The sequence below is a fragment of the Carettochelys insculpta genome, chromosome 22 (assembly GCF_033958435.1).
Source record: "Carettochelys insculpta isolate YL-2023 chromosome 22, ASM3395843v1, whole genome shotgun sequence".
Lineage (NCBI taxonomy): Eukaryota > Metazoa > Chordata > Testudines > Carettochelyidae > Carettochelys > Carettochelys insculpta.
Genome location: NC_134158.1, coordinates 20,304,077 through 20,325,121, shown reverse-complemented (window position 1 = coordinate 20,325,121; position 21,045 = coordinate 20,304,077). Strand labels below are relative to the sequence as shown.

General features: G+C 61.2%; 1 protein-coding gene across 2 annotated transcripts in view; it reads right to left on the bottom strand.

Moving 5' to 3' along the window:
* Positions 1-961: 961 nt before the first annotated feature.
* Positions 962-21,045, bottom strand: part of PLEKHG2 (pleckstrin homology and RhoGEF domain containing G2) — a 46,526-nt gene continuing 26,442 nt past the window's right edge. The window contains exons 5-19 of one of the 2 annotated variants that reach the window (XM_075016736.1): positions 20,592-20,658; positions 19,673-19,719; positions 19,067-19,217; positions 18,330-18,461; positions 17,733-17,915; positions 17,221-17,313; positions 16,586-16,672; positions 16,352-16,385; positions 14,947-15,048; positions 14,616-14,717; positions 13,840-13,881; positions 13,360-13,397; positions 12,477-12,743; positions 8,307-9,810; positions 962-4,564 (exon numbers count right to left, since the gene is read on the bottom strand). In XM_075016736.1, coding sequence (XP_074872837.1) covers positions 2,220-4,564; positions 8,307-9,810; positions 12,477-12,743; positions 13,360-13,397; positions 13,840-13,881; positions 14,616-14,717; positions 14,947-15,048; positions 16,352-16,385; positions 16,586-16,672; positions 17,221-17,313; positions 17,733-17,915; positions 18,330-18,461; positions 19,067-19,217; positions 19,673-19,719; positions 20,592-20,658 — 5,194 coding nt within the window. In that variant the 3' untranslated portion in view covers positions 962-2,219. The remainder of the gene's footprint in view (positions 4,565-8,306; positions 9,811-12,476; positions 12,744-13,359; positions 13,398-13,839; positions 13,882-14,615; positions 14,718-14,946; positions 15,049-16,351; positions 16,386-16,585; positions 16,673-17,220; positions 17,314-17,732; positions 17,916-18,329; positions 18,462-19,066; positions 19,218-19,672; positions 19,720-20,591; positions 20,659-21,045) is intronic. The other variant, XM_075016737.1, reaches the window with a different exon arrangement.

The window sequence follows — 21,045 nt, the reverse complement described above, 5'->3', positions numbered from 1 at the left end:
GCACCAGTACATGCCTCTTATTCCAGAATCCACAGTCTAAACAATTATTCTCCCCATGGGGGATCTGAGGCATGGGCAGGTTAAACAAATTGACTATAGTCACACATTGAGTTTGTAACAGAACTGGGACTACAACCACTGGCTAATGGCTCATGCATCACATGAATCCCAAAGGTTTAAGAGGGACTGAGATGGAGCTGGATTTCTGCCGAGGGAGTCCCAACACCACAGTTCAGCATCTCAGTGCACTGACGTCCAGAGCGCAACCAACCCACGTTGAGCACGACCCCTTAGCTTAACTGGGACAGACACAGCAGGGCTGGCGGCTTTTCAGTGGGAGAACGACCTCTCCGGGCCTACTGCCCTCCTCTGCTGGGCTGCTTCCAGGAGAGTTTGGTGGGGGCCCAGACTTGGGGATTGTGCCTAGCTGTCACTTTCGGCTGCACACGTGGAAAGAGAAGGAAAATGTACATATTCATACCACCCTCCCCCTTGCTGTGTCCATACTGCCTGCTGCTAGCTAGGCATTCCTCTGCATCTCCACACTGCCCCCTGCTGGCTAGACATGCGTGTACAGCCCATGCTTCCATACTGCCCCCTACTGACTGTGTCCATACTGCCCCCTGCTGGCTAGACATGCGTGTACAACCCATACGTCCATACGACCCCTACCGGCTCTGTGTGTCCATACTGCCCCCTGCTGGACAGACAGACATGTGCAGTCCATGTATCCATACTGCTCCCTCTGGCCAGAACACGCATGTACAGCCCATGTGCCCACACTGCCCCCTGCTGGCTAAACATGCATGTGCAGCCCCCACACTGCCCCCTGCTGGCTAGACATGTATGTGCAGCCCCCACACTGCCCCCTGCTGGCTAGATATGCGTGTGGAGCCCATGTGGCTATACTGCCCCCTGCTGGCTCTGTGTCTCCATACTGCCCCCCCCCCCCCCCCGCGGCTCACTAGGCTGTGGTGTGCACCCGTCTTCCGATCTCAAACAAGACTTACTCTGCTGCCCCCTGCCGGCTGGGGGTGGGAGGGAAGAGGGTATGCTCCCCCTTCTGGTGGTGAGAGTGTGAGCACAGGCATGTTAGCATGTGCCCTATCCCCATGCTACTCACTTTGGTCCCCATTGAGAATGAACCAGCTGAGGAAGGAGCCAGGTGGGGAAAACGACCAAAAGTCGTTTGCCTCCTGAGAGGCCCTGCGTGGCAGAGAGCACTTTGCCTGGTGGCTGGCAGGTGCTGTGGCCACCTGGACCGGACATCACCATCAGCCAAGCTTGGGTGGCTTCTAGAGACGTGGCCCAGCAGATTCCTCCTGTCCTGGGAGAGACTGGGGCCAGTCGTTAATTCCACAGACAGATCTTGAGTTCAGGTGGCCTTATTCACCCCACTGCACTCTAATGTCAACCAGGAGCATCCGGAGCCGGATCCACAGCTGGTGTCAGGAGCCAGAACTCAGCTAGCATCAATGGGCATTGCTCCATTGGGTCAAGGGGCCAGATGCCAGCTGGGATCTATGCACCAACCCCAGCTGGCATCAATGGGTGTCACTCCATTGCGTCAATGGGCCAGATCCCAACTGGTATTAATGGACTTTGCTCCATTGGGTCAGTGGGCCAGACCCCAGCTAGCATCAATGGGTATCACTCCATTGGGTCAATGGGCCAGACCCCAGCTGGTATCAATGGACATTGCTCCATTGGGTCAATGGTCCAGACCCCGCTAGCATCAATGGGTATCATTCCATTGGGTCAGTGGGCCAGACTCCAACTAACATCTATGGGTATCACTCCATTGGGTCAATGGGCTAGATCCCAGCTGGTATCAATGGACATTGCTCCATTGGGTCAATGGGCCAGACCCCGCTAGCATCAACGGGTATCACGCCACTGGGTCAATGGGCCAGACCCCAGCTGGTATCAATAGACGTTCCTCCATTGGGCCCATGGGCCAGACTCCAGCTGGCATCAATGTGTGTTGCTCCAATGGGTCAATGGGCCAGACCCCAGATGGCCTCAATAGAGCAGGGCCAAATGACTCTAGTTGTGGCACTGCCACTGCCCCTGATGTCATGAGCAGGTCAGTAACAATTCATCCTCCACCCCCACACACCTTGTACCATCCAGCACCAGACACGTTACCATTGGTCCCCAGCATGTGCAGAGCTGGGATTGGTTCCCTGGTCGTAACTCCCGCCTGCCCCCTCGGGCTGTCATGTTTTTGGCTGGGTCTCCACGGTGCTGCCGTTGATCCGCCTGGCACCATGCGGCCCAGGCGCCACCAGCAGCGGGTGGGTGAGGCTGACCTGAGCATTGCTGAAGGAGGCGATCCGCCCACTGCCCCCGATCTGGATGTTGACGGTGGTGGAGTAGCTGGCCCGATGGGGGCCTGTGTCCCGAGCCAAGTCCGCCCTCATTTGGGAGCACTCCTCTGCTGAGCCCAGTGCCCCAGGGCTGCCCTCCTGGCCGGCATACCCGGAACGCAAGCCGGGGACATCTGGCCACTTGATGCCATCCAGTTCGTCAGGGCTGAGGCTGGGTGAGCCCTGAGGGGGCTCTCTGGAGCAGCACCCCACCCTGCCTCCATCCCCGGGGGACTGTGGGCTCTCAGGGTTTCCCCTCGGTCTTCTGCCAGGCTGAGGTAACGTGGTGGAGTCGGGGGAGGAGAGGCAAGGGGCAGAAGACTGGCCGGGGATGTGCAGGGGAGTGAAGCAGGGTCGCGGGGGGGCACTGCTAGGTCTCCCTCCTGTGGGGCGCTGGCTGGAGGGAGGCGGGGAGCACACCCGCGGGCAGGCTGGTGCTGGGGACTGGACCCTGGAGCTGGGTTCTGAGGCGGAGAAGTGGGGGGGCTGCTTGGCCCGGGGGGCTGGACAAATCCCCGAGAGACGGTCGAAGGCTGGCAGCGTGCTTGAGCCGGACACCAGGGGGGTGGGCTCCCCTAGCCAGCTGGCATCGCGGCAGAAGCCAGAGGGAGAGGGTGGCCTGGGGTTGGCCCGGGGGGGTGGGCAGGCACGGAGGGGGGAAGGCACCCGCTTGCTGGTGCAACGGGACCAGGCACCGACCTCCTCCTGGGGGAATGGAGCAGACCAGGGCGCTGGGGCTCTGGGGCCCATGGGGGGCCTGGCGATGGCAGAGCAAGGAGGCAACGGCCTGGTGGGTGCTGGTGTCTCTGGTGGGGACGGCTGTGTGCCAGGAATTCCTGAGGAGAAGTGGGGCGGCCTCGGGCTGGCTGAGCACCGAGGGAGAGGCCTGGTGGGTGCTGGCGTCTCTGTTAGGGGAGGCTGGGCACCAGGTGGCCCCGAGGAGCAGGGGGGCAGTTTCGCGACAGCTAAAAATGGAGGCAGAGGCCTGGTGGGTGCTGGCGTCTCCGGCTGCGTGTTGGGCAGCTCCGAGGGGGCACCGTTTTTCTTGGCCAGGCTCTGGCTGATGCAGGAGGCAGCGATGTACCTGGAAAGGGCGGCGGCGCTGGAAGAGAGGCGCCGGTGCGCCGGGGAGGAGGGCTGCAGGCGCAGCAGGCTCGGGAGGGGGCCACGATCCGGGCCGCAGCTCATCAGAGAAGCGGGAGCTGGCTGGGCCACAGAACGGCCAGGCTGGGCAGTGGCAGCTGAGGGCAGGTGCGTCACGCTGGAGGCCCTGGCAAGCACACGGGAGCCACGGGCTGGCAGCACTGCTGGGGACGGGAAGCTGCTGCGGAGAGGAGACGGGAATCCTGCAGCCCCGGAGGGAACAGGTGGTGGCTCACAAGGCTCCGGGCTGGGAGGCGGGGACGCCTCTCTGGTCCCGCAACCGCTGGGCCCCGGTGATGGACGGGGGAGCAACTCCTCGGTGCCAGGCTGGGGATCCCTGCCCCAGCCCCGGGCCTGCTCTTGCGGCGGCAGCACAGGGATGGGCACACGCTGCTCTCCCGCCAGCAGCATGGGGGGGCTCTCCCCCTGCAGGCCGGGCTCAGTGAAGGAGGCACCGGATGGTACCGGCTGCCGTTCCACCACGGGGCTCGGGGAAGGACCAGGGAGTGGCCCGGCCACCTCTGGTGCCTGTGGGCTCAGGGGCGCTTCCCAGAAGGGACAGGAAGCTGCTGTCTTCATGGAAACCTCCCCAGTGACGGTCTCCTCCTGTCGCCCGCAAGCCGCCAGTTCTGCCCCCCGCAGCTTCGCCCGGCAGCCTGGCACCGACGGACACCCAGCCCCCTCGACCTCCAGGGCCTCGGGCGTCAGGCCGGTTCCACTGGCAGCATTGTCAGCAGCTGGGCTGGGGCTGTCCCCAGCCAGGTCACCTGGGCTCGGGGGGTCTCTGCTGACCTTCGGGGGGTGCTCCCCGGCCGATTCAGCCGGCCGGGGGGAAGGCGAAATAGCCATGGGCAACCCCAAGCTTGGGAGCTCCTGCCGGGCAGGTCCTGGCTCCTCTGCGGGGGGTGAACCCAGGCGGGGTAGAGGCCGGTCACTGCGCAGATCCAGCGCATTCTCTCGGGGGGCGGTCACCAGCGGGACGTTCTCCTGGACACAGTTCACGTGCAGGGGGGGCTCCCGGATGAGCACGTGGCCATAGATCCGAGGCTCACCTGTGGGGAAGGGACAGGCAGAGAGATCAGCAGGGACAACAGCACTCAGCTGGCATAAGCCCCCTCTCCCTAGTGACAGCTGCGTGGCCTAGTGGTTAGTGCGCCAAGGTCAGCTTCATGAGACCCCAATTCCAGTGCTGCAGGGTAACCTTGGGCAAGGCCCATGCCTCAGTTTCCCCCTCTGTAAAAAGGGTGCAATGGGGGCCAATTTTGTGAAGCAGTTGGGAGACAAGCCAGGTTTTGTTGTTATTCACTCGTCTGCTACAGGGCTGAACAATGGGCCCCTATTTTCCTTCAGAGCTGGGGTGCAGGGACCCAAACAGGGCAGAGCCCAGGGTCAGACCACACAGCTGGTATAGATGGACAGGAGCTACAGATGGAGATATTACTTGGACCAGCGTTCCCTGTAAAGTGAGCGCTTGGGAGACCACCCAGGAGAGATTCAGGTGCCGCCCAGCTGATTAGCCTGTGTTTCTATGAGCGGTGCACATCTGCACATGCCTCAGTGCACAGAACAAAATTTATTCCACCCACAGATGGAACCAGTTAGAGGGAACCCTGCCTGTGACACCCATTCACACCTGCTGGGGATCTCTCCTAGTAAATCAATGGCTGAATCTGTATTCTGAGCAGCTAACTCCACCCCATCCAGCAACCACAGCCAGTGCCAGCAGGGGGTGCTGTGAGCTCCGAGTCACGCCTAGGAAACCAGGGTGCTGGCTGAGAACCTATCTACTCTTCTGTCCTGCAAGGAACATTTTCTTTCCTAGGCACCTCTCCCAGCATGCACAACTGCTTTTGTTCTGCCTCACAGCTGGGGGCCCCGCTAGCTGTGTGGGAGGAGCAGCCAGCTGGGGTTACAACCCCTCCTGCTGCAGAAATACCAGCTCTTTATTCTGATCCTGGATAGGATGGCTGTGCATGTGTGTGAACCAAAGGAGCCCAGCTCAGCCTGTATATGGTTACTGCACCACACTGATGGGTTGCAGGGAAAACCACTACACAAACCTCACCCATCCAGAGGAGCTGAGATTAGAACCCACATCCCAGAGATCCACCCACCAGGGCAACCTATGGCTTGAGCTGAGAGCACCACAAAGGGGACCTTCTTCTTTAGTTGTTAAGCAAGGCTCAACTACCAGCAGGTGCTATACACCCACCCAAGGAAAGCCAGGACAGGCAGGGGAGATGGCCCAAGAATGGGGCACAGACCTCCCTGCCAGTAGGGGACACTGGCTTGAACCCTGCCTTTTGCCACTGGCTGCCGGGCTATTTTGGGTGACCCAGCCCTCACAGGAGAGGAGCACCAGCCCTTGTGCTTAACCCCCACAGATCTTAAAGCGCTTGACTCAGGAGGGCTAATAGCACTAATCCCTGTGGACATATAGAGAAATTGAGGCATGACACAGGGCCACATCTTGACCAAGGTCAGGCAGCAGCCTAGCGGCAGGGCAACGGCTAGGACACAGGTCTCTGAAGGGCCACCCCAACCCTGTGGCCACTAGAAAACTCAGCCTCTCAGAGCGAGAGGGGTACTCGCAGTCACACCAAACTGGCACTCCCCCAGTGAACCCTTCGGGGCATTGAGAAGAGCTCCTGATGCTGCCTTCCTGAAGCAGCCGCACATGGCTGCTATAAGAGAAGCGAGGCCTGCTTTTGAGTCCATTTAAAAGGTCGGTGTTGACTCTGAACCCTAATGACGAGGGTTTCCGTTGCCAGCACTCTGAACTAATTAGGGGCTGGCTGCTTTGGCAGCGAAGCAACCAATTAGTGCTGGAAGAGCTCGGGGGCGGGGGGGACACAACAGTCCCATCCCCCAGCTCTGATCCTCTGGAGATGGGTCTGAAGGCTCAGAAGTGCCCTAGTCATGGCCCCTTTGCGAGAAGCCTGAGCAGAATCCAAGGACACAATGGGCTACAGAGGCAGGGGAAGCTTTGTGTGTCTCCCTTCTGCCTCCTGCTGCAGGGGCTGAGCCTTGTCCTGTGTGTGTCCCCACCGACCCCTGCTAAAGGGGCTGAGCCCTGCCCTGTGTCTGTCCCTAACGCCCCCTGCTGGAGGGGCCGAGCCCTGTCCTGTGTGTGTCCCTAACACCCCCTGCTGGAGGGGCTGAGCCCTGCCCTGTGTGTGTGTGTCCCTATCGCCCCCTGCTGGAGGGGCTGAGCCCTGCCCTGTGTGTGTCCCCACCGCCCCCTGCTGGAGGGGCCGAGCCCTGTCCTGTGTGTGTCCCCACCGCCCCCTGCTAAAGGGGCTGAGCCCTGCCCCCCCCATGTGTGTGTGAGAGAGAGAGAGAGAGACCACCTAGGCATCACCCACAGAGTAGACAAGGGACATACACTAGGACAAATATCTGCCCAACCCGGGGAACCAGGTCACAGTCACTCCCCCACCACCCTCCATTGCTCCCCCGAGCCACCTCCTGCCCTGTAAGCCCTCCCCCAGCTGCCCCAGAGTCCTCTCCACAGCCCTTGGCAGCTGCACCCCTCACCTCCCCTAGCACTGCTTTGCTGAGGCTGCAAACGCCCATCTCCCTTGGTGGCCCAAGGACCCCGCTCTGCCTGCTGCCTAGCTGTGGGACTGGCGCCTCGGCTCCGGCGTGCAGGGCAGCCTGCTTTGGTGTCCAGGCACCTGGGGACAAACGCCTGGGGTGGCAGGGAACAGCGCTGTTACAGGGCAGGAGCCAAGGACAGATGGGGGAAGGCAAGGAAAGCCAAAGGCTGGGGCCAACCAGGGCAATGCTGTTTCAGGTTCAGGTCCTGCCCTAGCCTGGACCCCATGCTACCCATTGCCCTGGGATCCATTAGGCGTCTCCACGCAGCCTAGCCCTGGGGTGGCCACGCCGGGGCTCTTGAGCCGCATACGGCTCTCTGAGCCATTAAATGCAGCTCCTCCTCTGAGCCACGCACTAGGAGTGCCGTCTGCCGCCCCGAGCATGTGCCCCAGCGCATCGTGGATGGCGGGAGAAGAGCCTGGCGGCAGCAGCAGTAATACTGGCATTGGCAGCTCCGGTGAGTCGCTGGCGTCGAGTTAGAGCGGGGGGGTGACTGGCCCTAGGGGAGGGCATTGAGTGTAGGGGCCTGGGGGTGCCTGGATCTGGGGGAGAGGTGGGGAATTGGGTTATACCAGAGAGCTCAGGGTGCCTGGCTCTGCGGACAGCTATACCGGTGTAGAGCCCCTTCTCCCTGCCTTCCCGCCACAGGGCCGCCGTCAGGCTGACAGCCCCGCGGCTGGGGGCACGCAGGGAGAAGCAGCCAGGAAAGAGACCGATCCTGGTGGGCTGCTCAGTTTCCCAGGTCCCGCATGCAGCAGCCTGGTTCCCGTCTCCCCACCCCAACCTGCATGAAAATTTGAGTTTCGTGGAGGTTGCAGGAACGTGACTCCCGCCTAACCCAGGGTTTTAGCGTCTCTCTCTCTGTGTATAGCTACATATTATATCTATAGCGACACAGATGAAAACAAACACATAATACGTGGCTCTTTGCACTCTACCTGTGGCTCTTGTCCGTTACTGGTTAGGCCCTCTGGTCTAGAGATCCAACTGTCTGTCTTAGTGGTCTGGGAAATGGGACACAACATGCAGCCATTCCCCTCGGGGGGCGGAGGGGGGCAGCTTGATCCAGCCCAGAGCCCTACCCAGGGTTGGGCTCTGACACCTGAGGTGCCCTGAACCCCTCCCATGTCCCCCCAAGCCATGTCGCAGTGGAAGTGGGCTCCAACCCACCCAGCCAGGGGCCCTGGCTCTTACAGCGAGGCAGGCAGGCTCCTGGCGTCTCCTCCCGCAGGCTTTCCAGACCTCCTAGCCTGCGGCAGGCCAGGCGGCGCCCCCCGTCCTGTACCCGCCGGGGCACCTTGGCCTGGCTGATCTTCTCACTGTACATCCGCGCCAGGGCCTGCACCTTGCTGAGGATGCGCTCCGAGTTCTCCAGCAAGCAGGAGGCGCCGTCCTCGTACAGCCCCGGTGGGGGCGCGTAGCCCACAGGTGGGGTGGCGCTGGTGCGAGAGACCCCGTCGCCGTGGGGCAGCACGGCCAGATCGGACTCCTCCACAATCTGCAGCGGTTCCAGGAAGGGTGGGGGCTCCTGGGTAGCAGGTGGTCCTTTGCTGCCCCGCTTCCGCTGGGGGGCGCTGGCTGCCAGTGCGTTGGCCACCCCCCGCTCTTTCTCCCGCCAGGCCTGCCGGATCTCTGCGCAGGACTTGTACTCGGGCTCCTGAGTGGCGGGAGGTGGGGCAGCATGGCCAGTGGGCTGGCCCCGCCCCTTCCCAGCATCCTCTTGGTTGGGGCCAGCTCCAGGGCCTCGGTCAATGAACTGGCCCCGCCCCTTCCCAGCATCCTCTTGTCTGGTGCCGGGTTGGGTGCTATGGTCGATAAGCTGAGCCTGTCCCTTCCCAGCATCCTCTTGGTTGGTGCTGTGGAAGGCTGGGTTGATAGGCTGGCCCCTCCCCTTCCCAGCATCCTCTTCGTTGGCACCAGATTGAGTGACTTCGTCAAAGATCTGGCCCTGCTCCTTCCCAGAATCCTCTTGGTTGGTGCCATGAATGCCTGGGCTGATAGGCTGGCCCCTCCTCTTCCCAGAATCCTCTTGGCTGGTGCCAAGTTGGGGGCCTTGCTCAAAGATCTGGCCCTGCCCCTTCCCAGAATCCTCTTGGTCAAGAACCTGGCCCCACCTCCTCCTAGCATCCTCCTGGCAGGCCCGGTGGGCTTTGGTCCACCGAGCCCTGCCTCCCTCGCGGTCTGCGGCAGCGCCCTCCTGCTGGGGGAGGCGACTGAGGTGGAGCATGGATTCCCGTACCATGCCAGCAGGGACGGAGAGGGCACCCTCATGCACAGGCGGGTCTGGAGCAGCCTCACCCCCCTCATAATAGCACTTGATCTTCTCAATCAGCAGCCGGTCATCTCGAGTCAGAGCTGAGTCCCACTTGGTGCTGTCCGCTGGGGTGGGGGTATGTGGGACCAGTCCCACTGACCCATCCCTGCAAGGGGGGCAGGCCCCATTGGCACTGCCCAGGGGCCTATGGGATGCCTCTAGCTGCTCAGAGAGAGCATTCTCCCCTGCCAGGAGGTCCAGCTTCCTGTCAGCCTTCTCTGTACCCAGGTCTGCAGGGACGCAGTCAGATTCGCTGATGCGAGCGGGGTGTTTCATTCCCCCGAGGCTGCCACGGCGAGGCTCATCTTGCCTGGAGGCGTCTCCCTCCTGAACCTCACGTCCCTCAGCTACTTCATCCCGCCTGGCTCGGTTCAGAGGCAGATCCTGGAAAGTTCAAACAGACAACAGCAGGATCAGAGACAGGCAGGGCGGGGCTCTTCCAAGAAGGATTTTCCCATCAAAAACTCTGATTCATTGAAACCGGAGCCGTTGGAGGGAAAGGGACAAATTTCTCGCCTGGAGGACACCTGGGGAAAAAGTTTTTCCATTTTGTACATGAAAAAATCCAGTTCTTTGGTTCAAACCAGCTCGTCGTGAAATTTAAGCTCATGCCCAAGGCAGAAGGACGAGGCAAATAACTAATAAGGAAGATAAGTGGCACTCCAAAAATCGGATAACACAGCAAGGGGTGTGGGATGAGTCCTTATTTCACTTTCTGTGTTACAAAGTTTTCCCTAAGGGGGGCGGGTTTTGAAAATCATCCCAAAATGGGTGACATCACTTACAGAGAGCCCTAAGTTAAAGAAAAGGCTCAAAAGTGGAAGGAAACATTTTGATCAACTGGAATCGGAACAAATTTCCAATTGGAGAAAACCTTTGCGATTCTGATTATACATCTGGAGTATTGTGTCCAGTTCATACTGTCTGCCCATTATAGAAAGGACGTGCACAGACTGGAGAGAATCCAGCAGAGGGCAACAAAAATGATTAAGGGGCTGGAGCACATGATTTATGTGGAGAAGTTGAGTGATTTGGGCTTGTTTAGCCAACAGAAGAGAAGACTGAGGGGTGATTTAATAGCAGCCTTCAACTTCCTGAAGGGGAGCTCAAAAGAGGATGGAGAGAAACTGTTCTCAGGTTCTCAGGGCGGACAGATGGCAGAACAAGGATCAAGGGTCTGAAGTTACAGAAGGAGAGGTGTAGGTTGGATATTTGGAAAAACTACTTCCCCAGGCGGGTAGTGAAGCACTGGAATGCGTTGCCTAGAGAGGTGGTGGATTCTCCATCCCTAGAGGTTCCTAAATCCCAGCTTGACAAGGTCCTGGCTGGGATGACTTAGTTGGGGTTGATCCTCCTTGAAGCAGGGGACTGGACTAGATGATCTCCTGAGGTCCCTTCCACCTCTATGGCTCAATGAACACGTCAACACAACAGGGAAGTCCCAAAATAAGCAAAACTTATTCTGAAATAGTGTATCCCTGCACAATAGAGCCTACTTTGGATTAGAGTGCTTCCAGGACCTCTAATCTGAAATACTACGTCTACACAGCAGAGTTATTTTGGAATAAATTATTCTACAATAACTTATTTTGAAAGTCCCCATTCCCTGTCTACACAGACCCCATTTCGAAACAGGCACTATTCCTCATGGACTGAGGTTTCCCAACTTCGAAATAAGCAGACCGCTATTTTGAAATTATTTGGAAATAACAGTTGACTTGTGGATACACTCACAAAGTTGTTTCGAAATAGCGGCCGTTATTTGAAAATAACTATGCTGCGAAGACACCCCCTAAGTGTCAGCTTGACAAAGCCCTGGCTGGGTTGATTTAGTTGGGATTGGTCCTGATTTTGCGGGGGTTGGACGGGATGACTTCCTGATGCCTCTGAGGTCTCTTCCAGCCCTATGACTCTGTGATCCCAATTTGGGGAAAGTAAAGGTTTTGATCTAGTGATTGTGTTGACAGGAGCAGAAGAAATGACAAGAAACTCACTTCTTCAGAAACTAGAGGAAAGAAGCATCGGAAGGAGTTGTATCTCACGGAAGCTTATGGCCTAATAAATTTGTTGGTCTTTAAAGGGCCCCTGGATTCCTTGTTGTTTTGGCAGAAACAGACTAACACAGCGACCACTCTGAGACCTGGCAGGGTGAGAAGAGTTTCCTGTCCAGGTCCAGTGACGGCTCTGCAGCCAGCGGTCACAACTGTTGAGGTTTAATGTCATCATCCCACAGCAGTTGGAATCATAGACTTCTGGGAGAATAATCACAGCTTTGATTCCAAGACCAAAAGGACGTTTCTAGCCCTTCTGGTCCCCCAGAAAAGGATGAAAAACAGGATCATGCAGCAGCAAAAAGAACCCTTGAATCTCAGGACTTCTCACCAAAAGTTGGGAGGAGTTGTGAGCCAAATCTTGAGCTGGGATGAAGGCTGAGGGCGCCACGCTGGCGGAGCCGGAATAAAATTTTTACAAGCACCGTCACGTTTTCAGACGCCAAGTCCCACTTGGACAGAATCAGACCTCAAAGGGCCAGGTCACGTTTGAAAATGTTACTGGTAGACACACAGACGTCTGGCTCCCAGCCCCTCTGCTCTAATCACTACACACCACTCCCCTTCCATAGCCAGAGAGAGACCCCAGGAGTCCTGACTCCCATCATCATGAGACTCCACCGCCCTCTCAGAGCTGGGGAAAGAACCCACGAGTCCTTTCTCCCCGCCAACGTTCCTTCTAATTTTTTCCATCCATGGGTGGAATAAATTTGTTACGAGCACCGAAGGCCCGTGTGGATGAGCACCACCAATAGACACATACACACACTGCCAGCTGTGGGCGCTCTGCTGAATTCTCAGTGAATCTCTCCTGAGCAGCTGCCCCAGTGCTCAGCTTACAGGGAACACTGCTCCCAGCCCCTGCTCTCACCACTAGATCTCACTCCCTTCCAGAGCCAAGGACAGAACCCAGGCATCCTGGCTCCCACCCCAGCGCACCATCCCTAAGCCAATGCCGCTTCCATCTTCTCTCCTGATACACCCCTTCTCCTCAGGGACCTGCTCCAGCTGCGGCGGGGGGCTCCCAGGGCACTGCTCCTGCAGCGTCTCCTCCGTGCCCAGGTCCCTGCTCAGCACCCTCTGGCTGAGCAGCTCCAGGATCTCCTCGGTGATGGACAGCGGCTCCGGGGCCAGGCAGAAGGTGGGCGACTCGGCCTCCTCGCCAGGGTCCGACTCCTCGGCCACGCTGGAGGCCAGGGTGCAGACGCTGCCGGTGGGCACCATGGGCGATGGGGTGGAGAACAGCTTCCCCTCGCTGCCTGCGTGCTGCAACGAGAACCGCCCCCAGGCTGCTCAAGGTGGGAGCCCCAGGCTGAGACACCCCCACCCGCCCAGGCTTCCCAGACCTGACACTGGCCAGGGAGAGGAAAGGAGGGTTAGGTAAGTTGGGGAGAGAACAAAGGAGTCCTGGGTGCCAGCCCATTCCCGCCCCCAACCACACCCGCTTCCCAAAGCCAGGAACAGAATCCAAGAGCCCAGGTTCCCAGCCCCCCCGCTCTAACCACTAGACTCTACTCCCCCTTCTGGAGCCCTGGTTCCCAGCCCCTGCTCTAACCACTAGACTCTACTCCCCTTCCAGAGCTCTGATTCCAGCCCTCCCCCCGCACTCTAATCACTAGACACACACCCCACTCCCTTCTCAGAGGCAAAGTGAGAACCCTGTAGTCCTGGCTCCAAGCGTCCCCCTCCCCACTTTAATCACTAGCAACCACTCCACTCTCAGAGGCAAGGCTAGAACCCAGGCATCCCGGCTCCCAGCCCCCACCCCAGAGCTGGGAGCACAACCTGCTCCTACCAGATCCCTGCCCCAGTACCAAGGCCTCATAGCAGCAACAAAACACCAACCAGGGAAGGGAAAGCCCAGAAGACGCTGGCCCCTTACCTTCAGTTTAGGGGTAGCTGGGAGTGTCCGGCAGCCACCTTAGCACGGCAGGGAAAGAGACAAACCCAGGGTTAGACTTCAGCGCGGCCGGTCCCGAAACCGACCAGCACAGACCCACTTGGCAGAACAAGGGCCAGCCCAACCAGCAGCTCCCGGCCTGAGCACCGGCAGGGTCACATCCTGCGCCAGCTATTTGGGAGCATGGGAATTTTCCCTTCAACTCAGACACAGGGGCCCATCTACCCTGGCATCCAGCCTGCTCCAGAGGAAAGGGAAAGCTGAGCTAAAAACCTCAGGACTGGCCGCAAGACAGCACTGCAGCCGATGGAGGGGGCTGGTTGGGGGAGCCCAAGCCCAGGGTAGCAGGGGCTCAGGGGTCAGGATTAAGGGGTACAACAGTGGGAGATCCCAGGACAGGGATAGGTGGGGGCTGCAGACTGGGAGTGAGGGACAGCAGCAGAGTGGGGGTGGGGCACTTACCATTCTGCTCTTGCCCCATCTGGCTCAGCTCGGTGCCCGGCTCTGAGAGCAGAGGAGGAAGCATTAGCTGAGACCTCCCCCAGGAAGGAAAACGAGGGTGGGACAACAGCTAGTTAAGGCCATTCAGATTCACCCCGCTAGGAGGGGCTGGAGGCTGCTCAGCTTCCCCAGGGTGCTCACCGGGGTTACACCCCCCCAGCCCCCGCAGGTGAAACGACAGCTCGGGAAACTGAGGCACAAAGCAGCAAATGCCACACGGGCAGACTTTTGGTAGAGAACCCAAGTCCTGATCTGCTGGTTTCCTGCTCCAACCACTAGACCCCACTCCCTTCCCAGAGCACAGGAGAGAACCCAGGAGTCCTGGCTCACAGCCCACCTGCTGTAACCCACCAGCCCCCATTCTCCTACCAGAGCTGGGGAAAGAACCAAGGAATCTTGGGGTCCAAGCAGCCCGTTCTGACTCACTACCTCTCGCTCCCCTCCCAGAGCTGGAAGCCAGGACACTTTAGAAGCCGGGGGGCGTGTCTAGTGATTGGAACAGAGGGCTGGGTTCTCTCCCCAGTTCTGCCACTTATTTGCTGAAAGACCCTCCGTGCCTCAGTTTCCCCAGTGGGGGTCTGTCAGAGTTCATGGCCAATCAGTCCTGAGCCCATGGATGGGAAAGCACCGTCTGTGACAGCTGGAAGGTGACGCCTCACCCCAATCCCTTAGAGCGGCTGGGCTGAGTCCCGGCAAACTCATCACCTGCCACTGCACGCTAGCTCCAAGGCACTCACCGGACTGCCTGCGCCCCCGGCGGTACTGAGTGACACCGTCTAGCGGCAGGGCAGGGCAGCTTTTGCGGGTTCTGTCTGGGCTGCACATGAATTCGGGTGGCTCTGAAACAGGACAGGAGAGGGCAGGTCAGCAGGGGCAGGAGGCTCAGGGATCTTCCCTCTGCCCAGCCCCGGCGCAGGGCTCATCCCAGCTCGCTGGCAACAAGATCCCCTCTGCTTCCCCCCACCTCGGCTCAACAGGGTGCTGGCCTGGCCCATGGCTGGGAAAACTCTCCCTCTGCTGCCACTGCAGGAGCGGCTGCGCCCCATTTCCGCCCCGTCCCCTCGGTACCAGACTGCCGCCTGCCGCGGTAGTAGCCCCAGGCATCCTCCAGCCTTGGAGAGGGGGCCGGCGTCTTCAGGGGCTCCGGGCTGCAGCAGATCTCCGGGGAACCTGGGACAAATGAGGGGCTGGAGCCTCTAACGCAGCCCCCTGCCCCCCCCCAAATGGTGCAAATGCTTCGGACCACAGGAGCCCAACAATCTGTTTACACCCCGAGCAGCACCCCCGGCCCTCCCACTATCCACCCGGCCCTCCTTCCATTCCCTCCCCCCAGGTCCTGTCATGCAGCAGCAGCAGCCACCTGGCTACTAGCCTACAGTGGAGGTGGGGGCAGGGAATCAGCACTCCTGGGTTCTACCCCCAGCTCTCGGAGGGGACTGGGGTCTAGTGGTTAGAACAGGCAGCTGGGGATCAGGACTCTTGAGTTACATCCCCGGCTACATGACGACAGTGGGATCTAGTCGTCAGAGCAGGGGAGGGCTGGGAGCCAGGACTCCTGGGTTCTAGCCCTAGCTGTGGGAGAGGACTGGGGGTTAGAGGTTGGGGCCACCGGGCTGGGAGCCAGGAGTCCTCGGCTGCTATGAACGGTCATTCAGAGCTGCAGACAGAGATATTACTCTGGCCAGCATTCCCTGGAAGCTCAGTGCTTAGGCAGTCACCCAGGAGAGGTTCAGGTTCTGCCCAGCTAATGAGCAGCGCCCTCATCCCCCGCTCTACCAGCACGACTGGGTCCCAACTTTCTGCCCGTAGGCGAAAACTCGGGAGACGGACACTCAATTCCCACTGAAATACACGTAGAAGTCTCTGATTGGTGCCTAGGGCTCTTAACCCAGCAAAGGAGGGGCAGCAGGTGGCGCTGCTTCTGCAAGGTACGTGACCCTTGGGGTTGGGGAGGGTTAAAGGCTGGGGGCAGTTTGGGGCTGTGAGCAGCAGGGAGGGTTAAAACCTGGTAGCAGGCTGGGTCCTGCAGCGGTTTGGGGTCTGCCAGGCGGGCGGGGTGGAGGTTAAGGCCGTGGTTGGGTAGAGCCGCGGGGAGGGTGCAAGGCTCGTGTTACGGGGGGATTTCACTCGTCCGGTGAACAAAGCTAAGCCTAAGCCTCCCTCGTTTCAGCGAGCGCTCGTAATTAAAGTACTCGTTTAACGGGGGATGAGTGTACCGGCAGCGGGTGCGTCTGCCGGTGGTGCATGTTCACACTCTCCTCGGTGCCCAGAACAAATTTTATTCCACCCCGGGACAGAAAATATTCGCAGGGACACTGGCTCTGCCCCCAGCTCTGGGAGGACACGGGGGTCTAGTGGTTAGAGCAAGGCACCTGGGAAGCAGGACTGCTGGGTTCCACCCCTCGCTGCAGGCAGGCAGTGGGGTCTAGTGGTTACAGAAGGGGGGGCTGGGTGCACAGCTCTGGTCACTTACTTTGGAAGCTGTTCTCCAGCAGCACTTGCTTGGCCTGTAACAACAGGGAAAGGTGGTTAGGCAAGGGGCTCCAGTGCATGGTGCCCTTCTGTGCAGCCCCCAAGGCCCCAGCCCCTCATTGGCCCCTGGCTGAGGCCACTAAGAGCAGTGGGATTCAGCCAGTGGCAGCAGCTCCCATTCGGAACAGCAGCGGTGCTCATGGAGACCCCTGTGCGGCACCCTGCCCCTGCTCACCTTCTGAGGGATCGACGCTGGGTGGTTCTCCACAATCAGGCGCTTCAGGTAATGGATCCACAACCGCTTCTCCTCCTGGTTCCTGGCCTGCAGGGGGAACAAGGAAGTAACACCCACAGCTGAAATGCAGCCGCCTCTGGAGTGGGGCATGGGGGGCCATTTATACAGGGATCTCTCGCCCTGTGCTGAGAAGCAGCTGCCTCTGGGGTGGGGCGTGGGGGGCCGTTTATACAGGGATCCCTCGCCCTGCGCTGAGATGCAGCTGCCTCTGGGGTGGGGCGTGGGGGGCCATTTATACAGGGATCCCTCGCCCTGTGCTGAGATGCAGCTGCCTCTGGGGTGGGGCGTGGGGGGCCATTTATACAGGGATCCCTAGCCCTGCACTGGGATGGGACACAACCGCCAGGCAGCACAGAGACCACCCCCTTCCAAGCCCCCAGCCCTACTCCCTCCAGCCCAGCAGAGGGGTCTACCCTACTACCCAGGGCCACATTGGAGTCAGCCCTCCCTGCAAGGGCAGAGTCTGCCCACCCACTCCCCACCACCCCTAGCGCTGCAGCCTGGGAGCCAGCACGCGGAGGGAAGAGAGCCCTCTGCTGAGCCCACCCCCGCCCCGGCTCTATTCCCCCGCTCACCTGCACCACATGCTGCTGCTTGGGGATGGTGAGGTCCGAAATCCTAAAGCTGAGTGGATCCTTGGTGCTCTCCGACAGGGCCAGGTTACAGCACTGCAGGGGGGAGGGAGAGCACGGTGGGCCCCCCCCCCGATGGCCAGCAGCCCCTCGGGGGGACAGGGGTCCGCAGGGGGGCCTGAGTGCAATGGCAGGAGTTGGGGGAACCGCCCCCCAGCGGGGGCCACAGAGGGGCTAGTACAGACCCCGCTCTGGCCACAGGGGGCAGTGGCTGATAGCCGGCAGAGGGGAAGGAAGCCCTCCCCACCCAGTGGGTGGGCTGCCCCCTCCCCATTTCTCACCCCCACAGTAGGGAGACTCCTCCCCCACCTGCCCCACAGAGAAGAGAGTCAGCCCTAGCCATGCCCCCCAGAGGGATGGGGGGTGTCCTCCTCACTGCTTCCGGAGCCCCCATCCACCTGCCTGCCCCCCCTTGGATGGGGCTGCCCCTCCCGGCCCCCGGCCCCGCCCCTTACGAAGATGTGGCTCTTGTAGGCGAAGGCCGGCCCACGGCGCTTGGCGACCAGCAGCATCTTGCTGAAGAGGAAGAAGGCGCGTTCCCGTCTCACCCGCTGCACCCGGAACTGGCCCTCCAGCACCAGCTCCCCGAAGGCCCCCAGCTCCGGCCCCGTCCAGCCCACCAGCAGCCCCTGCAGCTCCTGGGGAGAGGGGCAGGACACAGCTGCAGGTCAGTGCTGGGAGCGTGGCTGGATGAGGCCCTGTGCCGGGGAGGTGACCCAGGACGGGGACCCAGCATGAGGGTGGCGGGGGGGACCTTGGCTGCAGGTCAGCCTCAGCTGGTGCTGGGAGCGTGGCTGGATGAGGCCCGGTGGGGGGAAGGTGAGACAGGGCAGGGACCTGGCATGGGGGGGACTCGGGCAGGCAGTGGGGGGTGGTTGTCCAGCCAAGAAGGGCCATGGGGATGGGGAATGGGAGACCAGCTGGGGTCTGCCAAAAGGGTCCCACCCGGGGCCAGGCCTGGAGGTCTGGGGACGGGGGAGCAGCCGGGGCCCGGCCAGAGGGGCTCTTTGAGGGGCAGGGTCAGCTGGGGGGCCGGACAGTGCCCCTCTCACCTGCAGCCGGGCCGCGTGCTCCTGCTTGCGCTTCATGTCGTTGATGTACCAGGCCACGGCCGTCATGGTGATGGTGGCTTCCTCCACGGCCTCGTAGCCTGGGCTGCTCCGCTCACAGTGCCGCGCCAGCTCCTGGGGGCGGCAGGCAGATGGCCGCTCCAGCACCTGCCGGCTCCCCCCGCGGGCAGGGGCCATGGCAGCTGGGGGCCTGGGCGGACGCCAGGGAGAGGCTGAGCCGGTCCCTCTGCTCAACGAGGGCCATGTCCCTGGGGTGGGGGTGGGGAGGGAAACGCTCCCAGTGATTCCGGGGCTTCTCCCAGCAGGGGGCGCTGTGGGGCGGGGGGTGGGCAGGCTGGGGGAGGGGGATTCCCAATCTCTCCCAGCAGGGGGCGCTGTGGGGTGGCGGGAGGTGGGCAGGCTAGGGGAGGGGGTTCCCAATCTCTCCCAGCAGGGGGCGCTGTGGGGCGGGGGGTGGGCAGGCTGGGGGAGGGGGTTCCCAATCTCTCCCAGCAGGGGGCGCTGGGGGGAGAGGGGGGGCTTGGGCTCTGGCTGCCGTGGGGCGCTCCATACTGGGTGCTGGAGCTTTCAGCCATCTCACGCCACCCAGTACAGTCGCTTCATGTGGGTGCCTGTCCCCAGAGCCCTCTGCAGCAAAGCTGTGCACCCCTCGGGGAGAGGCGTCGGCTGGCCCAGCCTCAGGGAGGGGGCGCCTCTGGCCCCTGGGTGGCGCCACTCACCTGCAGCAGGAGATGGTACTTGAGGATCCTCTGGACGGGTTTGAGCAGGTAGGTCTCCAGGGGCAGGGAGTGGGACAGCGTGGCCTGGCGCTCCCGGAAAAACCCCGCCAGCACCGGGTTCTCCATGCATTCCCGCAGCACCGCCACCGAGCTGGGGGGAGACGGGCAGGCTAGCCGGGCAGCAGCGAGCGATGGGGCACGGTGCCTGTCTGCCCGGGCACCAGGCAACGGGGAATGCCAACCTATTCCCGGCTGGTTCCCAATGCCCCTGCCCCTTTCCCACAGCTGGACTGGGGGCAGATGCTCTGGTTGTAGTGACCCATGCACCCCCTTCTCCCTCCCCTAGCCTGGAGGGGACCCATGCACCCCTCCCCCTCCTCCAGTCTGGGAGGGACCCATGCACCCCCTCCCCCTCCTCCAGTCTGGGAGGGACCCATGCACCCCCTTTCCCCCCAGCCTAGAGGGGACCCATGCACCCCCCTGCTCCTCCCCCAGCCTGAGGGGGACCTATACACCCCCATCCACCTCTCCACCACCTGGGGGGACCCATGCTGCTCCGCTGCCCTGCCCTGCCCCTCCCCACCCCAGGCTGGGGCACCTACTCACTTGGGGTAGTTCATGCAGTACAGGGTGTAGATGTCAAATTCCTCACTCTGTAAGAAAAGATGGGGGTCATCGGGGAGGGACCGGGAGAAACAGGCACGGAGACAGCAAGGTGGGGAGGTACCAACCCAGGAGGAAGTGGAGGCCCAGCAAGGGGGGGCAGTTCCACAGACCCCCTCCCCCTGGGCACACAGGTCCCTAGTGCTCAGATGCAGCCACATCTGGGGTGGGGCGCAAGGCTTGTTAACATGCCAATCCCTCGCCAGGCACGGAAAGGCAGCTGCCTCTGGGGTGGAGCGTGTGCATGGTTGGGAGCGTTTATACCGGGAGCCCTCGCTTGGCTCCGAGACGCAACCGCCTCGAGGCTGAGATGTGCCAAGTCTAAACACCATCGCTGCCATGACGCCCTCAAAGCCCCTTCCCAGCCCTCCCCTCCAAGCTCCTGCTCATGTACCCAGGCACCAGACTGGCTCCATTTTGTCTGGCTGGCCTCCCTCTCCCCCCAGCCCACCTTCCAGGCCAGCCCCTCCCCTAGCCCTCATCCCCCCACCCTGCCCTCCATATCCCATGACAACCTGTGCTCTGGCCCCACCCCCAGACCACCTCCCTCACCCTAGATCTCCCCAGACCCTCCTTCCACCCACCCCCACCCTGTCCCTCCCCTATCCTCTGTCCACGTAACCCCTACCCTCCATCTACCCAACCCCACCCCACCTTCCACCCCCTTCGCCCCTTTCCCACCCCCCCTCCCCCCACCACCGTGCGGGAGGGGCCATTTCTCCTTGCAGAGGGTGCAGCTGACCCAGGGCAGGCCTGTCCCTCCCCCATCCCCAACCCAGGCCCAGAGCTGGCTGCAGCAGGGGGTGCAGGAGAGGCAGGGAGCCGCTGCGGGGGGCTGCTGGGTAGGGGGCAGGGTCCTTACCCGTTGGACGAAACACTCGGCGATTGCGTGGGCGCTGCTGCTGCTCTCCAGCTCTTCCAGGAGCTCGCTGCATGAGGGGGAGAAAGTGGGTGAGGCTGATGCCCTGTGGGGCAGCCAGTGTAAAGGCTGTTTCTAAGGGGGAGGTGGATCTTGCTCAGCAAACCTCCCCCCGCCCCCGCCCCCGCCCCCGCCCCCGCCCTGCCCTGCTCTGCTCACACCCAGAAGCTTCATTCTCAGACCCCACATTTGCACGCGGCTGGCTCCCCAGTAACTGGCCTGCTACTGGCTGGATTCAAACCTGTGACCTTAACATTCAAGGCACGGAGGCCGAGTCCCTGAGCCCAGCACTACCCCTTCCCTTCCCTTCCCTTCCCTTCGACGCCCGCAACACGTGCAGCACTTCCAGTGCAAGGACGCCATTCCCACCTGCCACTGGCCCCAAAGGAGAATCTCC